The following is a 27147-nucleotide window of genomic DNA, read 5'->3' on the forward strand; positions in this document are numbered from 1 at the left end:
ACAGGACTAGCGGAAATCGCGCCAGGTTTTACCATCTCTCACTTATTTACTTTGCCGTCACCGCTTTCAGCGGACAAATAAATAGTAGCTGCCCAGTAGAGGGGCACGTGGGCCTGGAGGCACAGCTAAGATTTTTTTAAAAATTGTCACTCTGTCCCCCGCACGTGCAGAGGGCAGGTATAAAACACGATGAAAGGAAGGTGTTGTCAATGATTCTGACGATCGGTCGCCCGGCACAGCCGTCAGGGCGCTGTCCCCGCGCGCTCCGATGGGACGAGAGACGCCAGCCCCAGGGTAACCGGAGGCGCGTCGCGGGCCGAGCGCTGGAAGCTGTGATCCGGGACCGGTGCCGGGCTCCGCTGCGGCCGCAGCGACCTGACCCCACCGGACAGGCCAGAGGTACATCGGGCTGTGGGCAGGGGCCGAGATGGCCGCCGGCGACTGTGCGCTGTGCCTTCCTCCGGGCACTGGAGCGCCGCGGACCAGGCCTGCTGCCGCCCACCTGCTCTCTGCGTCGCCAACGCAGCCTGCGCGCCGGGGGGCCCTGGCCTCTCCGGTGCCCGGTGGCCATCCGAGTGGACGCCAGTGCGTGGGCACCCGTCCTCCGGGGAAGAAGTGGGGTGAAGAGCTGGGCCGCAGGGTGGCGGGAAGGGTCCGGGAGAGAAAGGACGAGTCCTCTCGGGAACAAAGCCCGATTTAGAGGGGCCGCGGGGATACCGGTGGCTGCCGCCCGGCGTCAGTCTCCACGCCACGCTCGGCAGGGCCCGGGACCGGAACGCGCGGCGGCCGTCCCCTTGCCCCTGCACGCCCGCCCGGGGCCAGCGCGGTCGCAGGAGGGGTCACGGTCAGCTCCGAAATCGTACCGGGAGCCTCCTCCTTCCCTTCCCCCCTTCTCTCGACCTTTTCAGCTGCACCCCCCAAACTCTGATGGGCCGGTGGAACCGCCAGCCAAAGCGGGCCTGGGCGGGGGTTTTCTTTACTGTTTCCTTTTCGGCAATTGTCATTAATAATGCTATCAACTAGTGCATTCAAAAGTTCGAATCGGGGGCTCCCTCTTCTCCCGGGAGCAGTGATCTGCCCGCGTCCCATTCCCCGCCCCGGGCGCCCTGAGCACGCGAGCGTCCCCGGGCCCCCGGGCGGGTAGGAGGCTGATACCCCGCCGGCCTCTGCCCGCTCCCCGTCGCCGAGAACTCCGGCTTCCCGCCGGGCGGAAGGCGGGAGGAGGGGCCCGGAGGCCTAGCTGCGGGGACCCGGGGACGCGCGGCCCTCGAAGGCGCTGGGACCACCGAGCGGCGCAGGCAGGGGGCGCAGCCGCGCTCCTTCCTCTTCGCCCGCACCGCCTCCGCACACAGCGGCTCCGCGCGGCGGGGACGGGCCTGCGCGATTGTCGCCTCCATCCTGGGGGCCTCCAGGCGCCGCGAGCTTCGCAGAGAAGGGCGGAGAGCCCTCCGCTCGCCTGCCCGGGAGCTTGGGCTCAACGCTGGCCGGAGTGCGGGAGGACCCCCGGTGTCCTTCGGAAGCCGGCGCCTCTGCCTGGGAAGGGGCTCAGGTCTGACCGCGGAAGGGGCGTGGAGGGCGTGGGGAAGGGTCTGGAGGGGAAGGACCGAGATCAGACCTAATGAGGCTTAGTGCGGTTGGCTCTCAGAAGAATATTACTTATTCTCCTTAGTAATAAAGACAATAGGTAAGTCCTCCTTAGTAAGTCCTTACCTGCCCCTGCGTCTAAGCGGCCTTCCGTGCAGAATACAGATCATAATAGTTGTCATACGTGGAAGGCTTTACTGAAGAGACTTTTTAAGATGTTTAGTTCTCTAAGCAAACTTGATGCTTAAAAATAAGGATTTAAGAATCTAACCAGAAAAGAGAGTGTAACCCAGGCCATGAACATTGGATTTACAAATGTTTATTTTACAGAGCAGTTCCTTCCAGGGACTTAAAAATCGTTACTCCAGCGGTGCATTTAAAGCTGGCCATTTTATAAAATTTCTTTTGCACAGAGTTAAACAGTACTTCTGTTGCTTGTGATATGATTTTATGAATACATCATTAAGTCATTGAGCTTAGGTCCTGCAATCACTTTTATTAGTAAATCTTCATACAGCATGACCTCGTTTACTGGATTAGGGAACCTCAGTTCTCACAGATGAGAGGCAGGAAGGAGAAAAAGAGTGCCCTTGGCTAGAACTCCAGCTCTTGATTGCTAAGGCCACTCCTGGTGCCTTCTGAATCTAGGCTCCAAATCCCTGGCTTACAGTAATACCCAGCATGGTGCAGGGACTTAAGAATATCTGTTGATGAGACTTCTACAAATTGCCCTGGGGATACAGTAGGCAGGAAAACCAGACTTGCAGGAGACAGACATTCATCATGTAAACACAGTAACACACAAGGTAGAATTGCACCCTGGTAAAGACCTGTGAATGAGGTACGAGTCTGTACAGGGTGACCTGGCTTGGTTGGAGGAGCAAAGAAATCATCCCCCTAGAAGGTGACATTTGAGCTGACATCTGAAGGATAATGGGAATTAACTAAATAAAGGTGGGGAAGAAGGAGTAGACAGCATTCAGAGAAAGGAAAGGTGGTCCATGGGGAGAGGAGAGTGAGGTGGAGGATAGACTACATCTTATTTATCCAGTCATCTATTGATGGGCATTGGATTGTTTCCATTTTTTAGCTATTCCGAGTAGTGCTGCTATGAACATTTTGTGGACATATGTCTTCATTTCTCTTAGATATATTCCGAGGAGTGAAATTGCTGGATCATATGGTAACTCTACGTATAGTGTTTAAGGACATGTTTTTCAAAGTTACTGGACCATTTTGCATTCCCACCAGCAGTGTATGAGGGTTCCAATTTCTCCACATCCTGTCTGATCCTTATTGTTAATCTGTTTGATTCGAGTCACCCTGGTCAATGTGAGGTGGTATCTTATTGTGGTTTTGGTCTGCATTTCCATGATGTCTGTTGATGCTAAACATCTTTTTATGTGCTTCTTGACTATTTCTACACCGTCTTTGGAGAAATGACTATTCTGATATTTTTCCCATCTTTAAATTGAGTTACTTGTCTTTTTTATTATCCTAAAACATCATTTTAAAATAATTTTTAACAAGACAGATGGTCAGTGATCATGACTTAAGCATATAGTAGTTGTAAAATAAATATTTATTGAATGAAGGCATATGAAACACTTAAAATATTTTTTAGTGTTTTTGTAGTGTCTAGTGGATTGTTGATCTTTCTTTCTCTTCCCTCTTTTCTTAGGAGCCCATTTTTGCAGCGCTCACGTTGTTGTAGAATGCTGTAAACAATTGTCACAGCTGTTTTTCAAGAAATAGAAAGAGTTGCAACCTCTTCCTCATAACAGAACTTTTATAGTTGCATTCAATGCCTAACGTTGCAGAAGCAGAAAGGACAAATGATTCTGGAAATGGTGAGTGCAAATCTGAGAGAAGGTCTCCCGAAGAGAATCTACAAGGTGCCGTACAATCTTTCTGCACTCGTGCCTCGGGAGAACCCTTGGGTCCCAAAGGAGATGGTCATTATCCATGGAGCTGTCCAGTGACCCACACTCGGGAGAAAATTTATGCCATCTGTTCAGACTATGCCTTTCTCAACCAGGCGACCTCAATCTACAAAACTCCAAATCCAGCCCGCTCTTCTTGCCTCCCCAATAGTACCTCTATATCTGCTGGAAATAATTCCTCAAGATACATTGGCATCCCGACCAGTACATCGGAAATCATCTACAATGAAGAAAATAGCTTGGAAAACTTATCCAACAGCCTGGGCAAGCTACCTCTTGCGTGGGAAATTGACAAATCTGAATTTGACGGAGTGACCACGAATTTGAAACACAAATCAGGTGAGGAAGGAGCCATGATGTTCTCATGTGAAAATAAGGAGAAAACAAGCAATATATCTTGTTTAAACTTGCCTTCAGACAGATTTTCTTTTTATGATACCAAACAAGGCACATTGCTATCATGTTGTTTGTTGACATAGTTAAAAAAATAACCTTGGGCGTAGGACATTTAGTTCACTAATGTGTTGCCACTGGAAACTTCAAACATAACCTTTGCATTTTGAGAGCTTTGAACACATCTAAGAGTGCTGTAAAACACAAGTATTATAGATAAGTACTCAGTAGTTTAGTAATGGTTAATGATGTGGCTAGAATAACATACTACTTCATGGTTTTGCAGTGACATGAATCATTTCTCAATTAAATAGCTAGTTTTGGGGCTTCCCTGGTGGCTCAGTGGTTAAGAATCCGCCTGCCAATGCAAGGGCCACGGGTTCGAGCCCTGGTCCAGGAAGATGCCACATGCCGCAGAGCAACTAAGCCCGTGCGCCACAGCTACTGAGCCTGCGCTGTAGAGCCTGTGAGGCACAACTACTGAGCCCACGTGCCACAACTACTGAAGCCCTCGTGCCTAGAGCTCGTGCTCCACAACAAGAGAAGCCACTGCAATGAGAAGCCCGTGCACCGCAACCTAGAGTAGCCCCCGCTCTCGGCAACTAGAGAAAGCCTGTGCGCAGCAACGAAGACCCAACGCAGCCAAAAAAAAAAAAAAAAAAAAAAAATCTAGTTTTCTTTTTCTTTCCTTCTTCTTTTTTTTTTGCGGTACGCGGGCCTCTCACTGCCATGGCCTCTCCCGCTGCGGAGCACAGGCTCTGGACCCGCAGGTTCAGCGGCCATGGCTCACGGGCCCAGCGGCTCCGTGGCATGTGGGATCCTCCCAAACCGGGGCACGAACCTGTGTCCCCTGCATCGGCAGGCGGACTCTCAACCACTGCGCCACCAGGGAAGCCCATAGTTTTCTTTTTTACTACATAACATTTTGGCTTTTCTGTTGTTAAAAATTTTTGAACACTCAACAGGATCTCCAGGTACCACTGAGTAGGTTGTGCACTGCCCAGTTTAAGAGGGTGTAGTGTACAACCTTCACAATTACAATGTGGTGGTTCTGGAGCAGATACTAATGCTCTTCACTTTTTTCTTTTGAACTCACAGTAAGACAGGAATTTTGTGAGGTAGGTACTGTTGTCTTCATTTTATGGGTGAAGAAATGGAGGCATAGAGGGGATACGTTGCTTGGGCACAACTGCACAGCTAGAAAGAGGCAGAAGTCAGGTTTGTACTTTACTTCTAGGCTTCTCTGATCGTTTTGTAAAACCTCTGTCTACTCATTCATTTGCCAAATCAACTTGTTTTACAGAATGTTATGTAAATTTGTAATTCTCGCGGTGTCCGGGGATTTCACTTTGTGTCTCTATTTGTGGGTGATCGGTCTATAATTTTTTTTTCATAATGTCTGTGCAGGTCTCCTAAGACATGTTTGGAAGTATTCTCTCTTCCTATTTTTTGAGGGGTTTTCAGAGGGGTATTAAAAATCTCTAATTATGATTATGGAGTTGTCTTGATTCCCATCAATTCTGTCAAAGTTTAGTTTGTAAAAAAAAAAAAAAAAAAAAAAAAGTTTAGTTTGTCCGTTTCATCTGCGTTATCAAGGTGTTGACATAAAGTTGTTTCTAACAGTCTGTTTTCTCCCTCTAACACCTGTACAGTCTTTAGTGATAACTGCTTTTTCATACCTGATGCTGGTAGTTTATGTTCTTTTTTTCCTACCTGGGTGTTTATCAGTTTTGTTTGTCTTTTGCAAATAATCAGCTTTAGCTTGCTAATTTTCTGAATTGTCTGTTTTCTATTTCATTGATTTATGATCTTTATTATTTCATTCCTCCTACTTACTTTGGGTTTATTTGTTCTGCATTTTCTAACCTCTTGATTCAAGACTTTTCTACCGAAGTATTTAATGCTCTAAATTGCTCACTCAGTACTGTTTTAGCTGCAGTCCACAAATTTTAACACACTTTATTTTTATTGTCATTTAATTTGAAGTATTTTCTAATTTCCTTTGTTATTTCTTCTTTGATACATGATTGTTTAGAAGTATGCTATGTTATCTCCAGGTATTTAGGGTTCTTCTAAGTACTGATTTCTAATTTAGTTCCAGAGGACATATGACCTCAGTCTTGTTTTATTTTTTAATTGAAGTATAGTTAATTTACAGTGTGGTGTTAGTTTCAGATGTACAGCACAGTGATTCAGATATATATATATATATATATATTCTTTTTCAGATTCTTTTCCCTTATAGGTTATTACAAAGTACTGGGTATAGCTCCCTGTGCTAAGCTCACAGTCTTTTTAAATGTACTGAGATTTGTTTCCCGAGGCAGCGTATGGTCTCTGTTGCTGAATGTTCCCCGTGCACCTGAAAAGAAGGTGCATTCTGGAGTTGTGGGGTGTTGTGTTCTAAAGATATTTACTGGATCAAAGTGTTTGAAAATGTTGCTCATATTTTCTATGTTGCTACTTAATTTTTGTCTTGTTCTAACAATTGCTGAAAATGGGGTGTTAAAAGTCTCCAACTATGATTGTGGAGCTGTCTTTTCTCCATTTAATTGTGTTGATTTTTGTTTCATGTAATCTGAAGCCTTGTTATAAGGTGCACACGCATTTATGATTTTTATTTCTTCTTGATGAATTAACCCTTTTCTCATTATGAAACATCCCACATTATTCCTGGCAATATTTCTTGTTCTGAAAGCTACTTTGTTTGATATTAATATAGCTATTCTAGCTTTCTTTTGACTAATTAATGTTTGCATGGTCTATCTTTTTCCGTCTGTTTATTTTCTTTTTTTAGAAATTTATTTATTTAATTTATTTATTATTTTTGACTGTGTTGGATCTTCGTTGCTGCACGTGGGCTTTCTCTAGTTGCGGTGAGCGGGGGCTACTCTTCGTTGCGGTGCACAGGCTTCTCATTGCGGTGGTTTCTCTTGTGAAGCACGGGCTCTAGGCACGTGGGCTTAAGTAGTTGTGGCTCGTGGGCTCAGTAGTTGTGACTCGCGGGCTCTAGAGCGCAGGCTCAGTAGTTGTGGCTCACGAGCCTAGCTGCTCCGTGGCATGTGGGATCTTCCCGGACCAGGGCTTGAACCCATGTCCCCTGGATTGGCAGGCGGATTCTTAACCCCTGCGCCACCGGGGAAGCCCTGTCCATTTATTTTCAAACCGTGTCTTTTTATATTTAAAGTTTGTCTCTTAAAGATAGCTGTCAAGTATATTCAGTGAATTGTTTATTTCAGATATTGTTTACTTTAGTTCTAGAATTTACATTTAAAAAAATAGTTTCTTGGGTTTGCTATCTTTTCATTCATTGCTAGAGCACCTTGTCCATCTCATAGAGCATAGTTATAATACCCACTTTAAAATCTTAACCTGCTGGTCATGTCAGAGTTGGTCTTATCTTTTTTCTCGAGAATGTGTCACATATTTCAGTTTTCTCACGTGTTCAGTACTTTTGGATTGTATTCAGGATGGTGGAAATGTTATGGTGATTTTGGATTCTGATATAGTCCCCCAAAGAGTGTTTTATTTGTTTGTTTGTTTTTAAAATTTTAGCAGCAATTAATTTGCTTGGACTAAAGCTGCAAATTCTGTCCTCTGAGGACATCTCAAATCTCAGTTCAATTCTTTTAGCCTTAGCTGTACTGTTTGGGCTCTGCTCTGTGCATGCACAGTTCAAGGGTCAGCCTAAGATTTGGGTCAAATTTGGCTTCTTTCCTTCTCTGGCCCTATTTCTGGGATCCCCCCAACCTCACGTTCTAATGACGGTAATTGCCTGGAACTCTGTCCTGTGGTTATTTGAGTCAAAAAGATGGTGAGTATTCTAATTGTATTTGCTATCCTGGTACCTTTCTCTAAAAGCCAGTCTGGTGGATGTGTGTGTGTGTGTGTATTTTTGGTTTGGGAGCTAAATGGGTATGTTGTAAGCAGGGTGAGGGATGGAAGAAGGAATATGGCAATAACAAGGGGCAGTGGACAATGGTTAGTGGAGTTGACGGGATGGGGAGATAGAAATGTTCAGGCATTGCTCTTTTATGCTCCCCTCTCAAATGCGGCTTCCACTTTGACAGAGCTTCCTTCCTCAAATTGACTGGAATTTTGCCTGTGGGACCAGCTCTCCCTTTGGCAGTGTGGAGATGTCATGAAGGATGTTCATATAGACCATATATACTTTTTTTTATCCCAGGGTTCATGGGAGTAAGCTAGGAGAGAACAGAGGGCAGGCTCAGGTGAGTCTTTGAGGACTGCAGGTGGGTACAGATGACCCTATGAGCTGCTGAGGTCACAGGTTACCGTGCTTCATTAGCCACTAAAAATCTAAGTGGCTGGAAAACTCCTTAGGGAATTAAGTCACGATTGGACAGTGAAGACATCTCAAGGAATGGTGGAAAGTAGATTTTCCATCTTCTCACCCACTAAGATTTATTTTATTAGTGAAAGAAATTTGTCAGAATGAGATTTTGCTCATGTTTGCCAGGGGTTGTTCAGCTCTGGGAGAAACTTTGCGTTTCTGTGAAGACTTAGGAAGAATAACTAAAGGGAAGGGGGAAAAAATCCTTGTTTCTTGATTTTTCTAGTGTTCAATATTATGCCATTTTACAAAAATTAGAGAAATTCCCTGTGTAACAACAGTTTCTGAGGTCCAGCTGGGTTTTTTTAAATGTATTTTTAAAAGTTGGAGTATAGTTGATTTACTATGTCATGCTAGTTTCAGGCGTACAGCACAGTGATTCAGTTATACATATGTGTGTATATATATATATTTTTTCAGATTCTTTTCCCTTAATAAGTTATTACAAAATATTAAATATAGTTCTATGTGCTATACAGTAAGTCCTTGTTGGTTCCAGCTGGTTTTGGGCGCTAAATTGTTTCATTGTAGAATGAATAAAATGGATCCTTTTCCATGTTTGTTTTCTAGGCATATATCTATATAATCTATGTTTTATAATTTATGACTAACTCATAAAAATGAAATATTAGCTTTTATTTAATTTTTGTAACAGATTTATTTTGTTTAAAATATGATATGTGTGAGAGACTTTAAAGTGCACGTAGCTATCTGAAATGTTAATGGTGTTTTAGTGAAATGAGGCTTGGAGTTTATTTAATAATATTTTAATTTATATAATTTTTTGACTGGGCGATCAATTAGATGGAAATAAAAAAGTATAAAAATTAAAGAGTGTAAAGTCTCACTTTCATTTTTGCCTCCCCTTTTGTGTGGCTCCCAATTTCCCCTCCCCCTGTGTCTTTTGGAGAATGTGTGTGATGTGTGTGTGTGTGCACGTGCCCACACATGTGTACATACTTGCACACAGAAAGGAGACTTTGTTTTCCATTCTGGCTCCTGGTGCTAAAGTTGCATTTTAATAATGTACTTATGTGCATCATTCTTTTTATTTTTATTTTTTTTTGCGGTACGCGGACCTCTCACTGTTGTGGCCTCTCCCATTGCGGAGCACAGGCTCCGGACGCGCAGGCTCAGCAGCCATGGCTCACGGGCCCAGCCGCTCCGCGGCATGTGGGATCTTCCCGGACCGGGACACGAACCCGTGTCCCCTGCATCGGCAGGCGGACTCTCAACCACTGCGCCACCAGGGAAGCCCATGTGCATCATTCTTAATCCATTTTGTGGTCTCTGTAGGCCTGGAATTATTTTTAAATATCACATCATCGGATTACTGGATCTACTGCTTTTACTTTCTCAACAGAGTTACATTAATGTGGCTTTATTGTTTTATAGAAAGGTTTCATTTTCTGGAAAGTGGTCTAGTTAAATATTTTACTGTTGGTAATTTTATTTTCTAGATGTGGCAAAACATTATGTGATTGATTATTTTACTAGCTAAGTAACTAGCTCAGAAATTGGAACATAAGAACCTGATAGGAAATAACATTCATGGTTGTTTAAATGTGCTTTTATTCTCTCTGTCTCTCTTTAAGGCAGGGGCGTATTCTTGAAGATACATGTATTTCTTCAATATGTTTGCAAATAGTATTTTCAGACCTAGTTACTTTTATATTTTGTTACATAATTAATTGTATTGCCTTGGCATCTTACTTCATTTGACTTCATTTTATACTCTTGTATTCTAGGCAATGGAAAGAAGCAAATTTCCAAGAAAAAAACTTCAGACAAGAAAGGAAGAAGACATCAAAGGGAGTGGCCTCAGTATTCTCCTCTTGAAGATATTAAGCAGCGGAAAGTATTAGACCTCAGACGATGGTAATCTCTAAAAATTGACGTTTTTTTTTACCTAACCACAGTACCATTGTCATACCTAATGAAGTTAACAATATTTCCTTAGCATCTCATTTCCAGGCTAAATTCAGATTTCCCAGATTTTTCCAAAAATGTCTTCACACTTGGTTGTTCAGAGTGGGACCCATCGTGAATCACATATTGTGTTTGCTTGTCGTGGCCCATAAATCTCTTCTGAACTAGAACATTCCCCATCTGATTCTTCCCCAATCTGTGTGATTCCTTTCCTGCTGGTGGTCTAATACTCATATAATCTCAGTCCTTATAAACCGGATGTTAGATATAAAGACTTGATAAGATTCTGGTTGAACATTTTGGGCAAGAATACTGCCTAGGTGGCCCTGTGGCCTTCATCCTGATATCCCATCAGAAGGTACATGGTGTCTGGTCATCTGATATTAGAGATCCTAAGAGTGATTACTGGATTAAGGAGGTGGCAACAGCCTTAGCCCACATTGTCAAGTTCCCTTTTTTCTTCTGGAACCATCAAGTAATCAGTGGGGTGACGGTGTCATTGGGTTAACATCTAGGTAACCATCAACGTTTCACCTCGTGGTTTCAGCCAGACCCATTGATGACCCCTGCCTGAATCCTATTATAAAATGGTGCAATTCCAAATTCTATCATTTCTTCTGCCTTTACTAACTGGCATTCTTTTAATAAGAAGATCTTTCACTTACCAACCGGGGCCATTTGGTGACCTTAACGTACAGTTCCTATTCTAAAGAAAAAGATGTTTAATTTGTGATAGCTTTTAAATATTACTGATCTATAATTTGAGGTTTTAAAAGTTCTTTTGTGTGAGGTTTTAGAAATATTAAATTTTTTTCACTTATTTAATAAATATTGGACCATTTACTGTGGGCTGAGAATACAGAGATGTGCAACATGGGTGTTTGTTCTCCAATCTAGTTGAGAACAGTGGAAAATGTAAAATATCTCAGGAAATTTGTCAGATGATGGGTGGGAATAAACAACCAACATGAGAGGTGGTAATGATCACTGAAAGGCTTCACTGAGGAGCTGGGTCTTAAGAGAGGAAATCTGAGGGGATGGAGGGTCTAAAGGTCTTTGAACGGATGGTGGGAAAGTGTCTGGCAGGTTGGTAATGAAGAGTAGATCAGCCTGTCTGGAGCGAGGCTCAGAGAAGCTAAGAAACTTACTCAGCGTCACATAGCAAATACACAGATGTGATATTGAAACTGAAGAGAGTTGGACTCCAAAGTCCATGTTCTTTCTTTCTTTCTTTTTTTTAAATTAATTAATTTTTGGCTGTGTTGGGTCTTCACTGCTGCACGCAGGCTTTCTCTAGTTGTGGTGAGCGGGGGCTGCTCTTTGTTGCAGTGCGCGGGCTTCTCATTGCAGCGGCTTCTCTTGTTGCAGAGCACAAGCTCTAGGCACGTGGGCTTCAGTAGTTGTGGCACATGGGCTCAGTAGTTGTGGCTCATGGGCTCTAGAGCGCAGGCTCAGTAGTTGTGGGCACAGGCTTAGTTGCTCTGCTGCATGTGGGATCTTCCTGGAGCAGGGCTTGAACCCGTGTCCCCTGCATCGGCAGGCGGATTCTTAACCACTGCGCCACCAGGGAAGTCCCCATGTTCTTTCTTTGTAACACACATCACGATCTAGTTCTTGGATATCAGGCTAAGGATTTAGATTTTTTTTTTCTGGAGTAGAGATAAGCCATTGATGATTTCTTAACAAAAGGATATTTTACAAAGATAAATTGTTAGTATCAATAGTTAGTATGTAGAGTGTATTGGAGAAGAGACACAAATCAAAAACATTAATTTCAGTTTTTTGGAGCGAGGCTTTGTGCATTTTGCTCTGAATCCCTTAGACTTAAGATTTGTTATAACCACATATATGAGTAATTATATTTAATAGTATAATATGTGAGGACATAAAGACTTGGATGAGGAAGGACAGATAGGAGAAATAACCGAAGGGGAAAATTACCAGGATCACAAGCTTATTTCCCAGAGTATATTACAAGATTAGAGATGGAATGGAAAGACCCACAGAAGATAGTAGAATGTCGGTAAAAGTTTTAAGCTGGTCATGAATAAGGCCAGTAAACAATTTTGGATTGATGAAAAAATGTGAAAAATCTTAAAAGTGCCTAGGGTTGATCCCAAGGATTTGTGAAGAAGTGTTTCAGATGGAAGAGGGAGATTGAAATATGACAGAGTAAGGTCTTTTTACTCCACTCCTTCCCTCAAACCCATGTAAACAATAACAGCAAAATGAAAAATGTGGAAACCTCTATCTTCCATGAAGCAAAGAAATAGCATCATCCCCAAACCATAGGCTCTAATATATTTTTCAAATCCTGTGCATTCTGGACTAACAGAAAGGAGACGCCAAGAACTCACAGATTACTGCTGGCCTCAAACAATGCAGGTTTCTTTAAAGTTCATGGATGACCCCAAACTGTTTGGTGACTCTTTGGTTAGAGCTAAGGGTATGAGCCGTTGAGTCAGTGGGGAAGAATCTGAGTTCTTTGTGGAGATCCAGATTAGCACTACAGAAATGCAGAGAAGGTTGCAGAAGGAAACATTGTGCTGATTGCCACCAAGGTTCCAGCTTATCCCCTAGATACCAGCTGAGGACACTGCCTCTAGTGAATTACAGGGAAGGTGGTGATTGCAGGAGGGCAACACAGGCCACACACTTCCTGATTTCAAAACACATTACAAAGCTACAGTAACTAAGACAGTGTGGTACTGGCATAAAGACAGGCATATAGACCAGCGGAACAGAATAGAGCTCAGAAATAGACATTCATGTAAACAGGCAAATAATCTTCTGCAAGGGTGCTCAGACCACAGGATGAGGAAGGCACTGTCTCTTCAGAAGATGGTGCTGGGAAAAGTGGATACCCACATGTGAAAGAATGAGGGATACCTTAAAAGACCTCTTAAAAGGTATTTTAAGACCTTTTCTTCACATCATACACAAAAAATAACTCAAAATTGATTAAAGACATAAATGTAGGACCTAAAACTATAAAACTCCTAGAAGAAAACATAGGGGAAAAGCTTCATGACATTGGATTTGGCAGTGATGTCTGGGGTATGATGCCAAAAGCACAGGTAACAAAAGAAAAAATAAACCAATGGGACTACATCAAACTTAAACACTTCTGTGCGTCAAAGGAAATAATCAACAAAGTGAAAAGGCAACCTACAAGGTGGGAGAAAACATTTGCAGATCACATATCTGATAAGGGGTTAATATCCAGACTGTATAAAGAACTACAACTGAAGTTGCAAATAATCATATGTGTAGCTCAACTAGGAGTTTACATCGAAATTTTAATTATTGGTGTCTAAATTTATATATCTTTAATTTTTTTCCATTGGCTTGGGTAACATCCACTTTAACTAATAGTTAGTCATACTTAGCCATCATTCTTAAAATACATCATTTATTGTCATTATGCATTTATAATGTGTTGAATAAATATGAAAATAAATGAATAAAGATTTTACATTGGTGGTTTAAATTATCAAAGTTTTCATTATGTAACACACTCAGTTGCCATGAGTGTTCTATTTCTGTATGCATATTTTGTATTCATTCAAGTGAAAACAGTCTTTTATTTTCTCAGGTACTGCATAAGCCGACCACAGTATAAGACTTCTTGTGGTATCTCCTCATTAATTTCTTGTTGGAATTTCTTATATAGCACAATGGGAGCTGGAAAGTAAGTATGTTAATTTAGTGGTATCCCTGAACTCCAAATTCAAAAGTTATTTGGTGTTGCTTTTTCTATAATGGAAGATTTTTAAGAACAGATTTTTCATAAATTGGGGAAAAACTGCCGTATTTTGTTTTAAGCCTTTTAACTAAAAATATGTGCATGCATTATTTTTGATAAAATAAAAATGAAAAATACTACTAAAATTGTTTGCAAATCAGACAGACACAGTAACATTGAGACAGGTTATATTTGCATATGATTGGAACTGTGAAATGAAAGGCAATATTTCTTTCGTAGTCTTCCAGCTATCACCCAAGAAGAAGCTTTACATATTTTGGGTTTTCAACCCCCGTTTGAGGATATTAGGTTCGGCCCTTTCACTGGAAATACGACACTTATGAGGTACGAAGCCCTCGCTTAGAAGCAATACCTTATTTCTAGTTCTGCAAAATAATAATGCTGTAGATGTGCATTGATAGTAAACCATGCATCCAGCTGTTTGGGCCCAACCTCTGGTAGATATGCCAGACTTGGGCTCTGCCCGAATTTCTCTGGAATTGGAATAGTGCCTTCTTTGTTATGGAACTGTTGCTATGAGTGAGTCTGCTTGTTATTTTCAGATGGTTTAGACAAATTAACGACCACTTCCACGTAAAAGGATGCTCGTATGTTCTATATAAGCCTCATGGGAAGAATAAAACAGCTGGAGAAACTGGTAAGTAAACATATAGAAGATTTACACACACACACACACACACACACACACGCTTTAGGATCCATCTTGAAGATTGGTTTTGATTCATGGCACATGATATAAATACGAAATACAGTCTATCACTCTTTATCCAAGGGGAAACCATAATAGATAATAGTAATATGTAGGCCACTTTTCAATATACAGTTCAACATTTTAACTCTTTTCATCTTTGCATGAAAAACTTTTAAAAGATTCAAGGCATGTCATAAACACTACTTTAACACATTGTATTGTTTGGGTCCATGGTGTTCGTGTGTGTGTGTGTGTGTGTGTGCGCGCGCGCGCATGTGCGCATGTGCTTACTTGCCTGCTACTAAAACCCTTTCAGGAAGCGGCATGGAATTTGCAGTTCCTCTTCCTAAAAGGGAATGCAAGGATTTTAGAATATTTGATGTCAGACCTGCATAATAACATATAACAACAGGACAATGGACTATGAAACGGACAAAGTTCTATTTTAGAAGGGTCTTGATTATAACAGAGAGTTTTGGAGTCGATCCTAAGGATTGTTTTAGTTATGCGCTAGTTAAATAATTTGAATTATTTGACAATTTCCATTTTTAAAATTTCACAGTCATCTTTTTCTTTTTCTTTTTTTTTTTTTTGTGGTACGCGGGCCTCTCACTGTTGTGGCCTCTCCCGTTGCGGAGCACAGGCTCCGGACACACAGGCTCCAGACGCGCAGGCTCAGCGGCCATGGCTCATGGGCCCAGCCGCTCCGCGGCATGTGGGATCTTCCTGGACTGGGGCACGAACCCGCGTCCCCTGTATTGGCAGGCGGACTCTCAACCACTGCGCCACCAGGGAAGCCCCTTCACAGTCATCTTTTGACTTTACAATCAGAAACCTACAATACGGTGTTAAGGAAAATTTTAAAGAAAATTTTATTCTGATACTTGAAAATTTTATTCTGACACTTGTTAAAAGGGTAAGGAAGACTTTACTGAAGACTGTTGTAACACAGAACTGGGATATGGGAGAGAGATCTGGCTCAACTCTGAATACAACAAAGACAGCTGGGAATTTGTAGCCAACTCCCAAAGTGAGCGGTTCCGTGGATGGAAAGTTATTAAGAGGAGACATCAAGGTGGGGCTGTGGGGAATCTTGCTAAATTGGCCTAACAGGATTCTTATAACAGGCAGGCCAAGGGTGAAGGGTGAGGACCTTGATCAGGTATTCAGGGTGGGGGGATTCTCTCTAAACTGATTTCAGCAGGAATTTTGCTAAAACTGGATTCAGCAAGGATGGACGCAGAAGCCCAAGATCCCAGCCTAGCTGAGGAGAGGGCTCAGAGATGCCTAACTGAAGTTTGGTCAAGCAGGGAGTCTGCCAGCAGAGAGGGTATATGGTTTATCAAAATCAAGGAGTGAACAAAGAATAGGGTATATTTCTGTTGACCTTTAGCAGGTCTGTCAAGTTGGTTGTGAGTCAGGCAAACTTGGAGTTCATATGTTGGTTTCTGCACATACTGGTTTTGTGACCTTGAACAAGGCACGTAAACACTCACTTACTGAGCCACCCCATGGGGTCACTGTGAAGATAAAAGGAGACATATTTGTAATACACTTGACACCTTGCTTGACACAGAGTAAGGACTCAATAAATGTTAGCTTTTATTCTTCCTAACTGAACTCTGTGCATTTGCAGGGGGCCTGTCTTCGTGGGAAGCGCGGCTTTATATGGTGTGTAATTTTTTTTGTTTGTTTCCAGTGAGGCTGTCAACACTATCTCTCTCCGTAATTGATCAGGCAATTAGAAACTAAGAAAGAATATACTTTCCAACATACCTCAGTGTTTTTCCTTCGAGTAATAGGATAAACAAGCTCTTCTCTCCCCGCACACCCTCTTTTTTGGGAGGGGAAAGGAATGTTTGCTGTAATTTCTTTAAATAAATTTCAATACTATATTTTCCCAGTTTGATTCCTGTGTTCATCGTCCCCATTACAACCCTTTGTCTTTGTCTCTTTGTCTATGTGTGTTTCCTGAAGGATATTTGATCTGCTTCCCCCTTGGAATATTCTTGTCTTCCACTTCAAGAATCAGTGGTCCCTTGCAAGCCCTGCCTTATCTCTGATGCTTGGATTTCTCTTAATTCCTGTAGTTCTGATTGTTTGCATCTGTTGTTTAGCATTTGGAGTGTGCAGCCTTATATTACATTGCATCTTTTTAACGTGTCTGCCCATCTCCTTGACCGTAGGGAGTGCCCTCAATAGCCCTTTGATGCCCCCTGACCTTGCACGTGTGACCCTGGGACTTCTGATTGTGTTCAGAGTTGGGAGAGTATTGCCTGTGTCAAGCAGAAGTCTTTTCTGTTCCCTCTCATTGTAGAAGAAAGAGTTGTAGAGATAGGCTTTTCTCATTTGTCTCTGGGATATTCAGTAGTGAAAACCATTGCTAGTTGATAGTGTGCATTAAAAAAAATACTTTGTATCTTTTGTTTAGATGTTTTTTAAGGAATATCAGGCCTGTTTCCCACAACAGGCTTTAAGTTTTCCTGGGGACTACGCTTCTTTCGTAACTCCCTATTTGCTGATTGACATGCTTATTAACAGTGGGCCTTCAGGAAATGTAAACTGAGCTCACTCCTGGAATAAAGACAGAATTAACAGATTTGACTATGAATATGAGTTGAAGTATTTTCTTTAGAGATGTAATTACTCATAATAAAAATTTGTGCCAGAAGTTGCCAATGTTAGCTCCAAACTATTGGTTCACTTATTATTCACTTTGTATTATTGTATTATTATTATTTTATTATTATTATTTGAGTAACTTCAAACTGTTGGTTCACTTAGCTACCAAGGATGTCTAGATTCATTTGTTTTTAATATCTAGCTTGAAAATTATACTAATATTCATGTATTTCATTTTTATTCTTCTGGTAGATATTGTAACTTCTTATATTTGCTTAGCCAAGAATATCTACCTCTGCCCTCTCCTGACATAACTCATGTATACCCACACCCTGGCCATTGCTACCAGTTAACTACAGTGTCTTAATGCATCTTGGGTGGACTGTGCGTTCATATTCTGTTTTCCTCGTCCTCTGGTTTTCTCCAGTTCATATTAGACACCAGGCTGGATAAATTTTTTCGATGTGTGGTGCTAATATATCCCTTTTTACTTTGGGAGCTCTCTAGTGCTTGCTTAAAGCGTAAACTCCTTATCATCATTCCAGGCAAGAACAGATTGGTCTTTCCCTGCTGTCCTCCATGTACCAGTTGGATTTAAAAGATGTCAAGGGAGTAGGAGCCTTGCAGGATGATACTATGTTGCTGGGTTACAGAATCTGGTCCTTGTCTTTGAGGGTATAAAAATACATCCTAATGAGTTCTTTTAGAGTTCTCTGGAGTTCTTCTATAGATGATAAGGCTTTACAAAACTGACTTGTACTCAACAAGCTCAAAAAATGTTAGAATGTTAATATATTAACTGAGAGTGAGAAATACACTATCAAAAGCACCAGGATTCTCTCGGCCTCTCAGGACATATACTGTTCTTCACAGTACAGCAGGCTGGATAATTCTAGTTGGTTCTGCTTTCTCTACACCATGCACATCATGGCTCTGCGTTTGGTAGTGGTTGCTTTGTCTCTTAAGTTTCAGATTTTTCGATATACTCTGGTCTAGACTCAACATCGTTCTGAATTTAGCTTCCATCTGTAACACATTTATATGTCTTCTCCTAAATAGAATCACTTTCTTGGATGACTAGCTTAATGTATTAAATATTGTCTTTACTGTCTTTTATTTCAGAGGATGATCTTTTTCTGACCTTATCCTGAAATTCTGGGGGCTGCCCTACTGTAGGCCTCTCCACACTATCGTGCCCTACATTTTGAACTGGGCTACATGCTGTTCCCTGATTCCATCCCTCCCCTGCAGTGGTTTTGTTTTCTCCTCATGCTCTTTCCTCTGTCTGGATTGTTGAAATGCTGCCACTTGATTATGTTCTGTCTTGGATGCCACCCCCTTCTTGGTTCCTCAAACCTGATGTGCGCTTTCTCCTTTGAATTACACCCTTTTTTTGTGGCACTGTCCTTTTCCACCCTATATCAAAGTTACTTGTTTTACGAGGGCAGCTTGAGGTACTGTGCATTCTTTATCTTTTGTTTCCCTGTGGTTGCTGTTGTAGTTAGTAGATGCCCATAATTTACTTCCTGAGTTGAGTTAAATGAAATTTTCCTCTTAATCTTAGACCAGTGACTCTCAAAATGTGGCCCCTGGATGAATATCATCATCACCTGATAACTTGTTAGACATGCAAATTCTTGGTCCCCACCCCAGACCTACTGCGTCAGTTACCGAGGGGGTAGGTACCAGCAATCTGTTATTTAACAAGCCCTTTGTGCTCTAGTTTGAGAACTACTGCTGTAGTCTTTCTAAAGAGATGCTATTCAGCTTCTTTATAAAGAGTGTGGTCTTCCATTGATAGGAAATTCAGATAGGAATTTCCTTCCATTGATAGGAAATTCAGATAGGAATTTCCTTCCATTGATAGGAAATTCAGTGCGCAAATTTCAGTCTGTGCTCAATTGAGTTTGCCTCGGGCTGGTGGGGGGCAAGGGGTGGGCACCTAGATTCCCTATACCTCCTCTTTGGCCACAGCAACTCTGCTTTGATCCCTGATATGGACTGGGCTGGCGTGTAAATTTCCCTTGCAGAAGGGATTCCATCTCAAAATATGTTTGAAAATTATTGATCTAAATTAGAGGTCTGCAAACAACAGCCCATGAGCCGGCAGCCCATTTTGTGAATAAAGTTTTATTGGCACAAAGACATATCCATTTGCTTACACATGGCCTTTGGCTGCTTTTGTCTGTGGCTGCTTTCAGCTACAGTGGCAGAGTTGAGTAGTGTGCATACTGCCCATGATCCACAAACCTCCAACATTTACTAACTGGCCCTTTAGGAAAAAGTTCGCTGATTCCTAATCTAAATCCATCAGAATGTTGTCATGTAACCCTGAAGTAAGAAGAAGAAACATTCTTGAGGAGCATGATAATTACGCCAAAGAAGAAACACCACCTCTGTCCTCTAGAAAACTAGGACTTGGTCATAAGAGTATTTGTAGCAGATGAAATACTGTGAATATTAATGAGAGCAAATGTTCATAACTATCTCATTTGCCCCTGAATATATTCTAGTATATTTATGTGACTACTATTCATAATCACAGTAACCAGCTGTTTTGTGTTACATTCGACTTAAGGAGGAAAGTGTGAAATACTTAAAAATTTCCATTAGGAAGTTACAATAAAGTTCTTTCATTAAAAAGTTTTAGTTATTTCGGATAACTTTTTACTTGGCATTTTCACAATTTTAAAAAGATTTCAAGAGTTCTTTCTAAACCACTTATGTGTATAAACATCTTTAGTATTTACTGAATTTATGAGGAGTCTAAATCTATTTACATTCACTTACTATCCTGAAACATCTCTACAATCAAGTTCAACTACGGAAATGAAATATTGACCATCTTCTGAATTTTAGGTCTTATCATTCTTCATTTAGAGCTGCCCTTGGATGTCAGTTTTTAACTCATCTGGGGAAATTAACCCAAAACAGCAGAAAGACCTATTTATCCTTATGAAATAGAGATTTTAGTAGAACAGATTGCCTTGTGTGCAGGTATGCTCTGGTGGTATGCCATGAAGTAAATATCTGTGGCCGAGCTGAAACCTTGGAGAAAGAGTTTAAGACAGAAATATTACTGTCTCCTTGGAACTCACAAATTGTGTGTATCTGCAGAAGTCGGGGCGGGGTCCCGCCTCCTTGGCTCTTTTGCAGCCGTTGACCTGCCATTTTTGGTCTTCAGCTATTTCAGTGGCCAGAAAGTCAATCAGAAAAACCATAACTTGCAAGCTTTCATCGACTTAAACCATTTTTAGGATTTCCAGTTTTAATGGGCTATTTGTTCATGAATAATTTAGTGTCTTCCAGGAGATGCAAGTTAATGAAACCTCAGTTAATGGCTTTAAGTATTTAGTGCTGGTGAAAACTCGTTTCTTATGGTAATACTTTTGAAATTACTTCATAAGTAATATATGCAGCCATGGGAAATATACAAGGAGAAGCAGTTATTAAGAGGATGCTGTGGTACTACCAGCCCGTCTCTTAAAATGTTCTTATCACTTGGCTTGTGAAAGTCTTTCCTCCGGTTTGTGTGACTTTTGTAGAAGGGATTGAAGTGTGTGTTAGTGGGGAAAAGTTTTCATTTTTGGAACTTGTTTGGAGTTTATATTTATCCATATACCTCAGTGGTCTTCAGATTTGGATGTCCGCATTATGGTAGCTGCAAGGTGATCATTGTGGTACGGGAAGAATGTATTAGAATGTTTATATTTTAATCTAATTAAAAATGTCTACTTTTTGTGTATCTTTTATAAAGACATATTAGTACAGTAGTGTATGTACAAAGCTTATAAACAAACATGCTTATAATGGGCATGCTTACTCAGAACTTTCAAGTGACAGATGTGTACAACCAGAGGAGTTGAGACCATTGCTATATACACTAGGTATTAGGTTTTACATGGTAATTAAATTTTGTAGACAAGCATGTATGCTATTTGAAGGTTTGGGTAAGCAAGGACTTTCAGTTTTTTAGTTTGCTATTCAGGTTGCCTGAATTTCAGTCTAAAGGGTAAAACTGAAATCCATTAATTATTTTTTAACCTTTAGATAGCTTTTCATTGTTTTTCCCCAGCAACGTCCATGTGTTCCAAGTAATATCTTTTCTGTCTTTGAATCCTTAACTAGTTGTTTGTATAAAGCATAGAGAGTGCTTTATGGTCCCTCAGTTGGTTTGTTTTTGTTTCTCGTAGCTTCTGGGGCCTTGTCGAAATTAACTCATGGATTGAAAGATGAATCGTTAGCTTATATCTACCATTGTCAAAATCATTATTTTTGTCCAATTGGCTTTGAAGCAACCCCTGTTAAAGCTAATAAAGCATTCAGGTAAGCATTTCTGTATTTTATGTGGATACTCCACCAGGAAAATATATTGTAGAAAGCATTTAAGAAATATTTGGTTGATTAGACATTGGAAGACTTCGTGATTTGCTTTCCTTACATCAACCGAGACTAGTCTTTTAAACATAGTAGCTTAATCTTCTGCAGAATTGTTTGGTTAATTGTGCTTTTACATCATCCACTTAGATACTATTGTTAGAGTCATGAAAAGAGAAAGCCATTTGAAAAATCACTTTTATGTTTATTATAAAATGGCTGCAAAGGACTTTACATATTAGGTCTCAGTGATCTCATCCAGGATCCCACAGGGAAAATGTACTGTGGAATCTAGTGTCAAGAAGACTGTTGCAACTGAGTACATTAAAAAGCGTTTCCTTTCTTGTGGTGAATAACATGAAATTTATCAGGGTTCCCCTTTTGTCCTGGCTACCAGGAAGCCTGCCGCCAATTTTTATTTCTAATATCAGGAACCATGTTACCCTAATGGTTATATTTGTTCCTTTGTTGATCCAGAGTTTCTATTTTATTAACTATGTATGTCTACTTCCAGGTAAACTTGTATTGTTTTAGAAGAGACAGCCTGTAAATAAGAGAGGGTGGCTGAATGTTAATACTTTTTTTCCTCCTTAGCAAGTTTTCTTTTTGATGGGTTGAGATAATGCCAGGGTAGTTGAAAGCAGAGGAAGAAGTGTCCTATTTGAGAATGTTGAAAACAGAAGCCATGAGTACTCTGGGTAGAAGTGTTGATTGATAAGCACAGTTATCCTCACCCAGCTGAGTTCTGGTTTGTTCTATCTGGGTGGGTGGCATTGGTGAATGAGAAGGAGAACAGGCAGCATTGCTTTCTCAGCGAGGGCTGAAGGTCAGGCTGGGAGAACGTGGCTTGGTCATCTGGGGTAGGATGGGTTCTTTGAGGATGGAGGCCATGCGGCCTTTGGGTGGGGAAGCTGGACGTTGTATTTTTGTGAACGAGAAGCAAAAGAAAAACCACGGTGTCTCTCCAGATGCTGAAGTGTCCTATTCATCTCTCTGGCTGTGGGGTTTATTGTGTTTTTTTTCTATAGTTTGATCCTGCAACTTCACCTTACTCCAGACACCTGTCAAATGTAAAACGTGAAGAAGTAGGTACTCCTACTTGGCCCCCTTTAGAGGAGAGCTCTTCACCTCTGCCTGAACCTAAGAACCACCTGAGATGCTTTTACAGCTGTGTAAATACTTCCCCGTGCTCCACCCTACACCTACTTGAATTAGCGTTTCCAGGGGTGGGGTTAGGGTGTCAGTATGTTTAAAAGTTCTACAGGTGTATTGCTGCTTTAGGGTTTTATTTTTAGGATGCCTTTTGAAACTTTTTGAATGCAAACTGAAAGAAGAAGTGTAGCTTAAGGGTACTGGTGGGTAGCATGCTAGGATTTTTTTTTTTCCTCCTAAATGCTGAGAGGTGGATTTTTAGCCCTATATTTTGTAAGAGGGGATCTAAAACTAAATTTTTTTTTTTCGGTATGTGGGCCTCTCACTGTTGTGGCCTCTCCTGTTGCGGAGCACAGGCTCCGGATGCGCAGGCTCTGTGGCCATGGCTCACGGGCCCAGCAGCTCCGCGGCATGTGGGATCTTCCCAGACCGGGGCACGAACCCGTGTCCCCTGCATCGGCAGGCGGACTCTCAACCACTGTGCCACCAGGGAAGCCCTCTAAACCTAAATTTAATTTATGCTTTCTCTTTAATGGCCTTCAGATATTTGTTCAAGCCTAAACTCCAATATCTATTCTAGTGTTGGTGACTGCTATCTATGCATAAACTTCAGTGTATCTTTTATCAGTGTATAATTGAAGCAATATTTTCAAGGAGGTGAATGACTTTATGAAGCTTACTGTGAATGTATTTTTTATTTAGCAGGGGCCCCCTCTCACCACAAGAAGTAGAATATTGGATCTTAATTGGAGAATCAAGTAGAAAACATCCTGCTATTCACTGCAAAAAGTATGTTAACTCCTTCCCTCTCCCCCCTTTTTTCAATTTCTGCTAAAAAGCCTGTTGGAATTTTGATTAGAGTAGAATCCGTAGAATCCATAGTTCAGTTTGGGGAGAATTACATCTGAACAATATGGAGTCTTCCCATTATGAACATAGACTCTATCTCCACTTAATTAGAGCTTTAATTTCTTTCAGCAATGCTTTGTATTTTTAGCATAGAGTTTTATATGTATTTTGTTAAAATTTTCCCTAAGTGTGTATATTTTTTGATGCTATTATAAATTTATTTAATTGAAGTATAGTTGATTTACAATGTTGTGTTAGTTTTGGGTGTACTGCAAAATGATTCAGTTATATATATATATTTTTTCAGATTATTTCCCATTATAGGTTATTACAAGATATTAAATATTATTCTTGCAAATTGATTTTTAAAACATTTCATTTCCCAATTATTTTCTGTTAGTGTACAAAAATACAATGGAGTTTTCTATATAGGCCTTAAATCTTGCATCTTTACCAAATTCACTTATTGGTTTTAGTAATAGTTTTGCAATCCAAAGCAATTACAAATTGCTTTGGATTTTCTATACAATCAATCATGTTGTTTGTGAGTAAAGACATATTAACTTATACATCTTTTGAAAATGTACTTGACTCCAATTAAAAAGGAAATATCGAATGTTTCTATGGTACCCTGCAGGATGTCATCTAACAGACTGATATATAGTTATTTCATACGCAGAGTAACCATTTTTAACCTTGGCAATAGTTGGATAAACAGAATTGTCATAAAAACAAGGATTTATGAGAGCTTATTGGATGCAACAATCCTGTGATAAGAGAATTATTGCCCTGGTGCTTTTGTAGCAAATTGCTCATGTGAAAAGTTCCATTACGATAGTATTTTGAACTTAAAGAAAACCGTGCTTTATCCTTCCTTAACAATAGGTGGGCGGATATTGTTACTGATCTAAACACTCAAAATCCAGAATATCTAGATATCCGGCACTTAGAGAGGGGGCTGCAGTATCGAAAAACAAAGAAGGTAAGAACACCACTGTATTTCAAAGTATTTCTCAACTGGCCAAAATGCAGTTATTTTACCCAGTACTCTAAGTTGTAAATAACAGAAACCCAGTTCAGACCATTTTAGACAGAAAAGTGAAAATTACTTTAAGGACACAGGAGTATCTTTAAAAGGAAAGGTTAAGAAGTCTAGCCTGGATTCAGGGGGAACTGGTACCACGCAAGAGAATGTTAGCAGGGGCCAGGGAGCTAGTCTGTCTTATTCTCTTGGGAGTTGTGTTGTTCTTAGCTGTCTATTTGTCTATTTACTTCCCGAAGATCGTCTTTCAACTTAGGTCTCCCTTTCAGATGAACGGTCGAGACTAAGACTGGCATGCCTCCAGCCCAGTTCTGTTGACTTGGCCCAGCTTGGGTCAGGTGTTCACTCCCAGGGCAATTAACTGTGGCCATGGGGCAGAACCATGTGTACCAACAAGGCTGCTGGGGGTGGTTCTCAGGGAATGGTATGTTCTGTGGATTGAGTAGACATCCCATCCATATTATCCTACTATCATATGAAGAATGCATAGGAGGGAGAGGAAGAGGAATGATCTTGGTGTTTGGATTAGTCAACTTGGGCGGGTACAGCGTGTGTGAGTGGTAGACAGGCATATGGGGGGAAGGGGTTTTGCCTCCTGTGGGCATTGTTATATTTTTGTAAAGGCAGCTGGTCAGGAAAGATGCAGGATAATGTGATCTGATTATGAATCAAAGGATCAGCACTGTTCTGATGCAGGTGAAGGGGGAAAAATAAGGGAATTCATGGGAACCCACATGTTAGTATAATTAATTTCCTATCATTTTCTGAACCCAACATTTTTTTTTTTTCTCAGGTTGGAGGAAATTTGCATTGCATCATAGCATTCCAGAGACTTAACTGGCAAAGATTTGGCCTTTGGAACTTTCCATTTGGAACCGTTAGGCAAGAATCACAACCTTCAACACATGCCCAGGGAATTGCCAAATCTGAGAGTGAGGACAATATCTCCAAGAAGCAGCATGGGCGTCTGGGCCGGTCTTTTAGCGCTAGTTTCCATCAGGACTTGACATGGAAAAAGATGTCAAGTATCCATGAGAGAAGGAACAGTGGTTACCAGGGTTACAGTGATTACGATGGGAATGACTGACCATGCTGCGTACTGACGACTTGTGTTATTCACGCAGCTGGTCTATACAGGACTGCATTAAGGCAGTACAAGATTTTAAGTCTGTATTAAATAGGAACATATCTTGTGGTACAACACATAACCTTGTAGTTTCTCCAGTAAATAAGCTTGTATATGATTATGATGGGTGACTTCCGGTATATAAACAGATAAGCACAGAGTTTTTTTGTCCTTTTAAAAGTTAAGAGTATATAAACATTCTGGGCAGTTTCACAAAGTCCAATAAAATTACACATAAACAAATCAAACACAATTTCACTCAATAGCATCACGATTTGAAATACTTAATCATGAAGTGATTTCTTATGACTTGACCCCCAGATATTTGTTGCAGTTTTGTTCCCAAGCTCAAAATGTAAGGTACTAAGTATCTGCCCCCCAAAATTGGGGCTATTGATTTCTAGTTTTTCTCTAGCAGTTAAAGCTCATTTAAAATGACTTAGTGGGTCTAGAAATTCTTTTACTTGTAGTGGTATCTTGCCTGCCTCATTTTTTTCCTGATCAACTTTCTCAGGATTCTCAATAAAGAGGCAAAAGAGAAAAGACTCAAGATACTGATCTTTTCTATTGGTGCAGATGGGTGACTTAGTGCATCGATTCAGGTACTCTTGACTTTCTTGGTATGTTACTGTCAAATGCTGACAAGAACTTTAGGTCTTGAAAGACTCATAAGTCTACAATAAACCTTGCTTTAGGAGTAGAGTAAAAGAACAAGTGGCATCTGAAGTTTCTATACCCAAGGTAACCTGTGAGATGAGATCTGATATTTGGCTGGTCCCCCAGTATGGCGTCATATGTTGATAACAGAATTAAGGACGCGTTAGGAATACCCCATCACTCAGAGGGCAACTATCCGTATTCCAGACTCTGAGCTCTTTCCTTTTTAAAAACATGTAGACAATTAGCTGCTTGAAGTGAGTGTGAGATAGTTCAGAAAGTGTGGATTTCATGTATTTAAGCTCCTCTCCAGTTGCTGTCAGTTTTTCTTCTGCTGCCAACCTGTGACTCACAAACAACTAGGATCTCTTGTTCTTTCATTTCAGGGGCTGTTCTGGGACTCAAATCAGTAACTTGATTATTACAAGGTGCTGAATATGTTGGTAACCACATCGTAATACACCTCAAGGAGAAGGTTCAGATTTTTATTTTTTAAAATATTTTCATTTTCTTCTCTTTTGAATTTTATATCCATTTATCCACTCAGACATGCCTAGCCTACAGAAGGGGATATATATTATGAAATGGGCATTTTTCTGAAGAGAATATTTTGCTTGAAATGCAAAGGACTGAAAGATTTGTAGGTTGTTGATTTTGTTACTTCA

The 27147-nt window shown here is 40.9% G+C and overlaps 1 protein-coding gene across 4 annotated transcripts; it reads left to right on the top strand.

Moving 5' to 3' along the window:
* Positions 1–89: 89 nt before the first annotated feature.
* Positions 90–27147, top strand: BIVM (basic, immunoglobulin-like variable motif containing). 4 transcript variants are annotated; one of them, XR_014326915.1, is made up of 11 exons: positions 90–399; positions 3266–3866; positions 10020–10149; positions 13796–13891; positions 14186–14290; positions 14509–14603; positions 21473–21605; positions 23511–23597; positions 24543–24639; positions 25493–26427; positions 26869–27147. XR_014326915.1 is itself a non-coding variant. In XM_082859558.1 (10 exons), the coding sequence occupies exons 2-10, from the start codon at positions 3389–3391 to the stop codon at positions 25784–25786; spliced, it is 1515 nt and encodes a 504-aa protein (XP_082715684.1). In that variant the 5' UTR covers positions 90–399; positions 3266–3388; the 3' UTR covers positions 25787–27147. The 4 variants fall into 4 exon arrangements, 3 of the variants coding, with proteins under 3 accessions (XP_082715684.1, XP_082715686.1, XP_082715685.1); XM_082859558.1 differs by having other exon boundaries at positions 25493–27147; XM_082859560.1 differs by having other exon boundaries at positions 23514–23597; positions 25493–27147.

The sequence above is a fragment of the Leucopleurus acutus genome (assembly GCF_964270905.1).
Source record: "Leucopleurus acutus genome assembly, chromosome: 18".
Classification (NCBI taxonomy): domain Eukaryota; kingdom Metazoa; phylum Chordata; class Mammalia; order Artiodactyla; family Delphinidae; genus Leucopleurus; species Leucopleurus acutus.

Coding starts and splice junctions, on each gene's coding strand:
- BIVM (XM_082859558.1), top strand. CDS start 3,389: ATGCCTAACGTTGCAGAAGCAGAAAGGACAAATGATTCTGGAAATGGT. Junction 14,291..14,508: donor GGAAATACGACACTTATGAG/GTACGAAGCCCT, acceptor TGTTATTTTCAG/ATGGTTTAGACAAATTAACG. Junction 14,604..21,472: donor TAAAACAGCTGGAGAAACTG/GTAAGTAAACAT, acceptor TGTTTCTCGTAG/CTTCTGGGGCCTTGTCGAAA.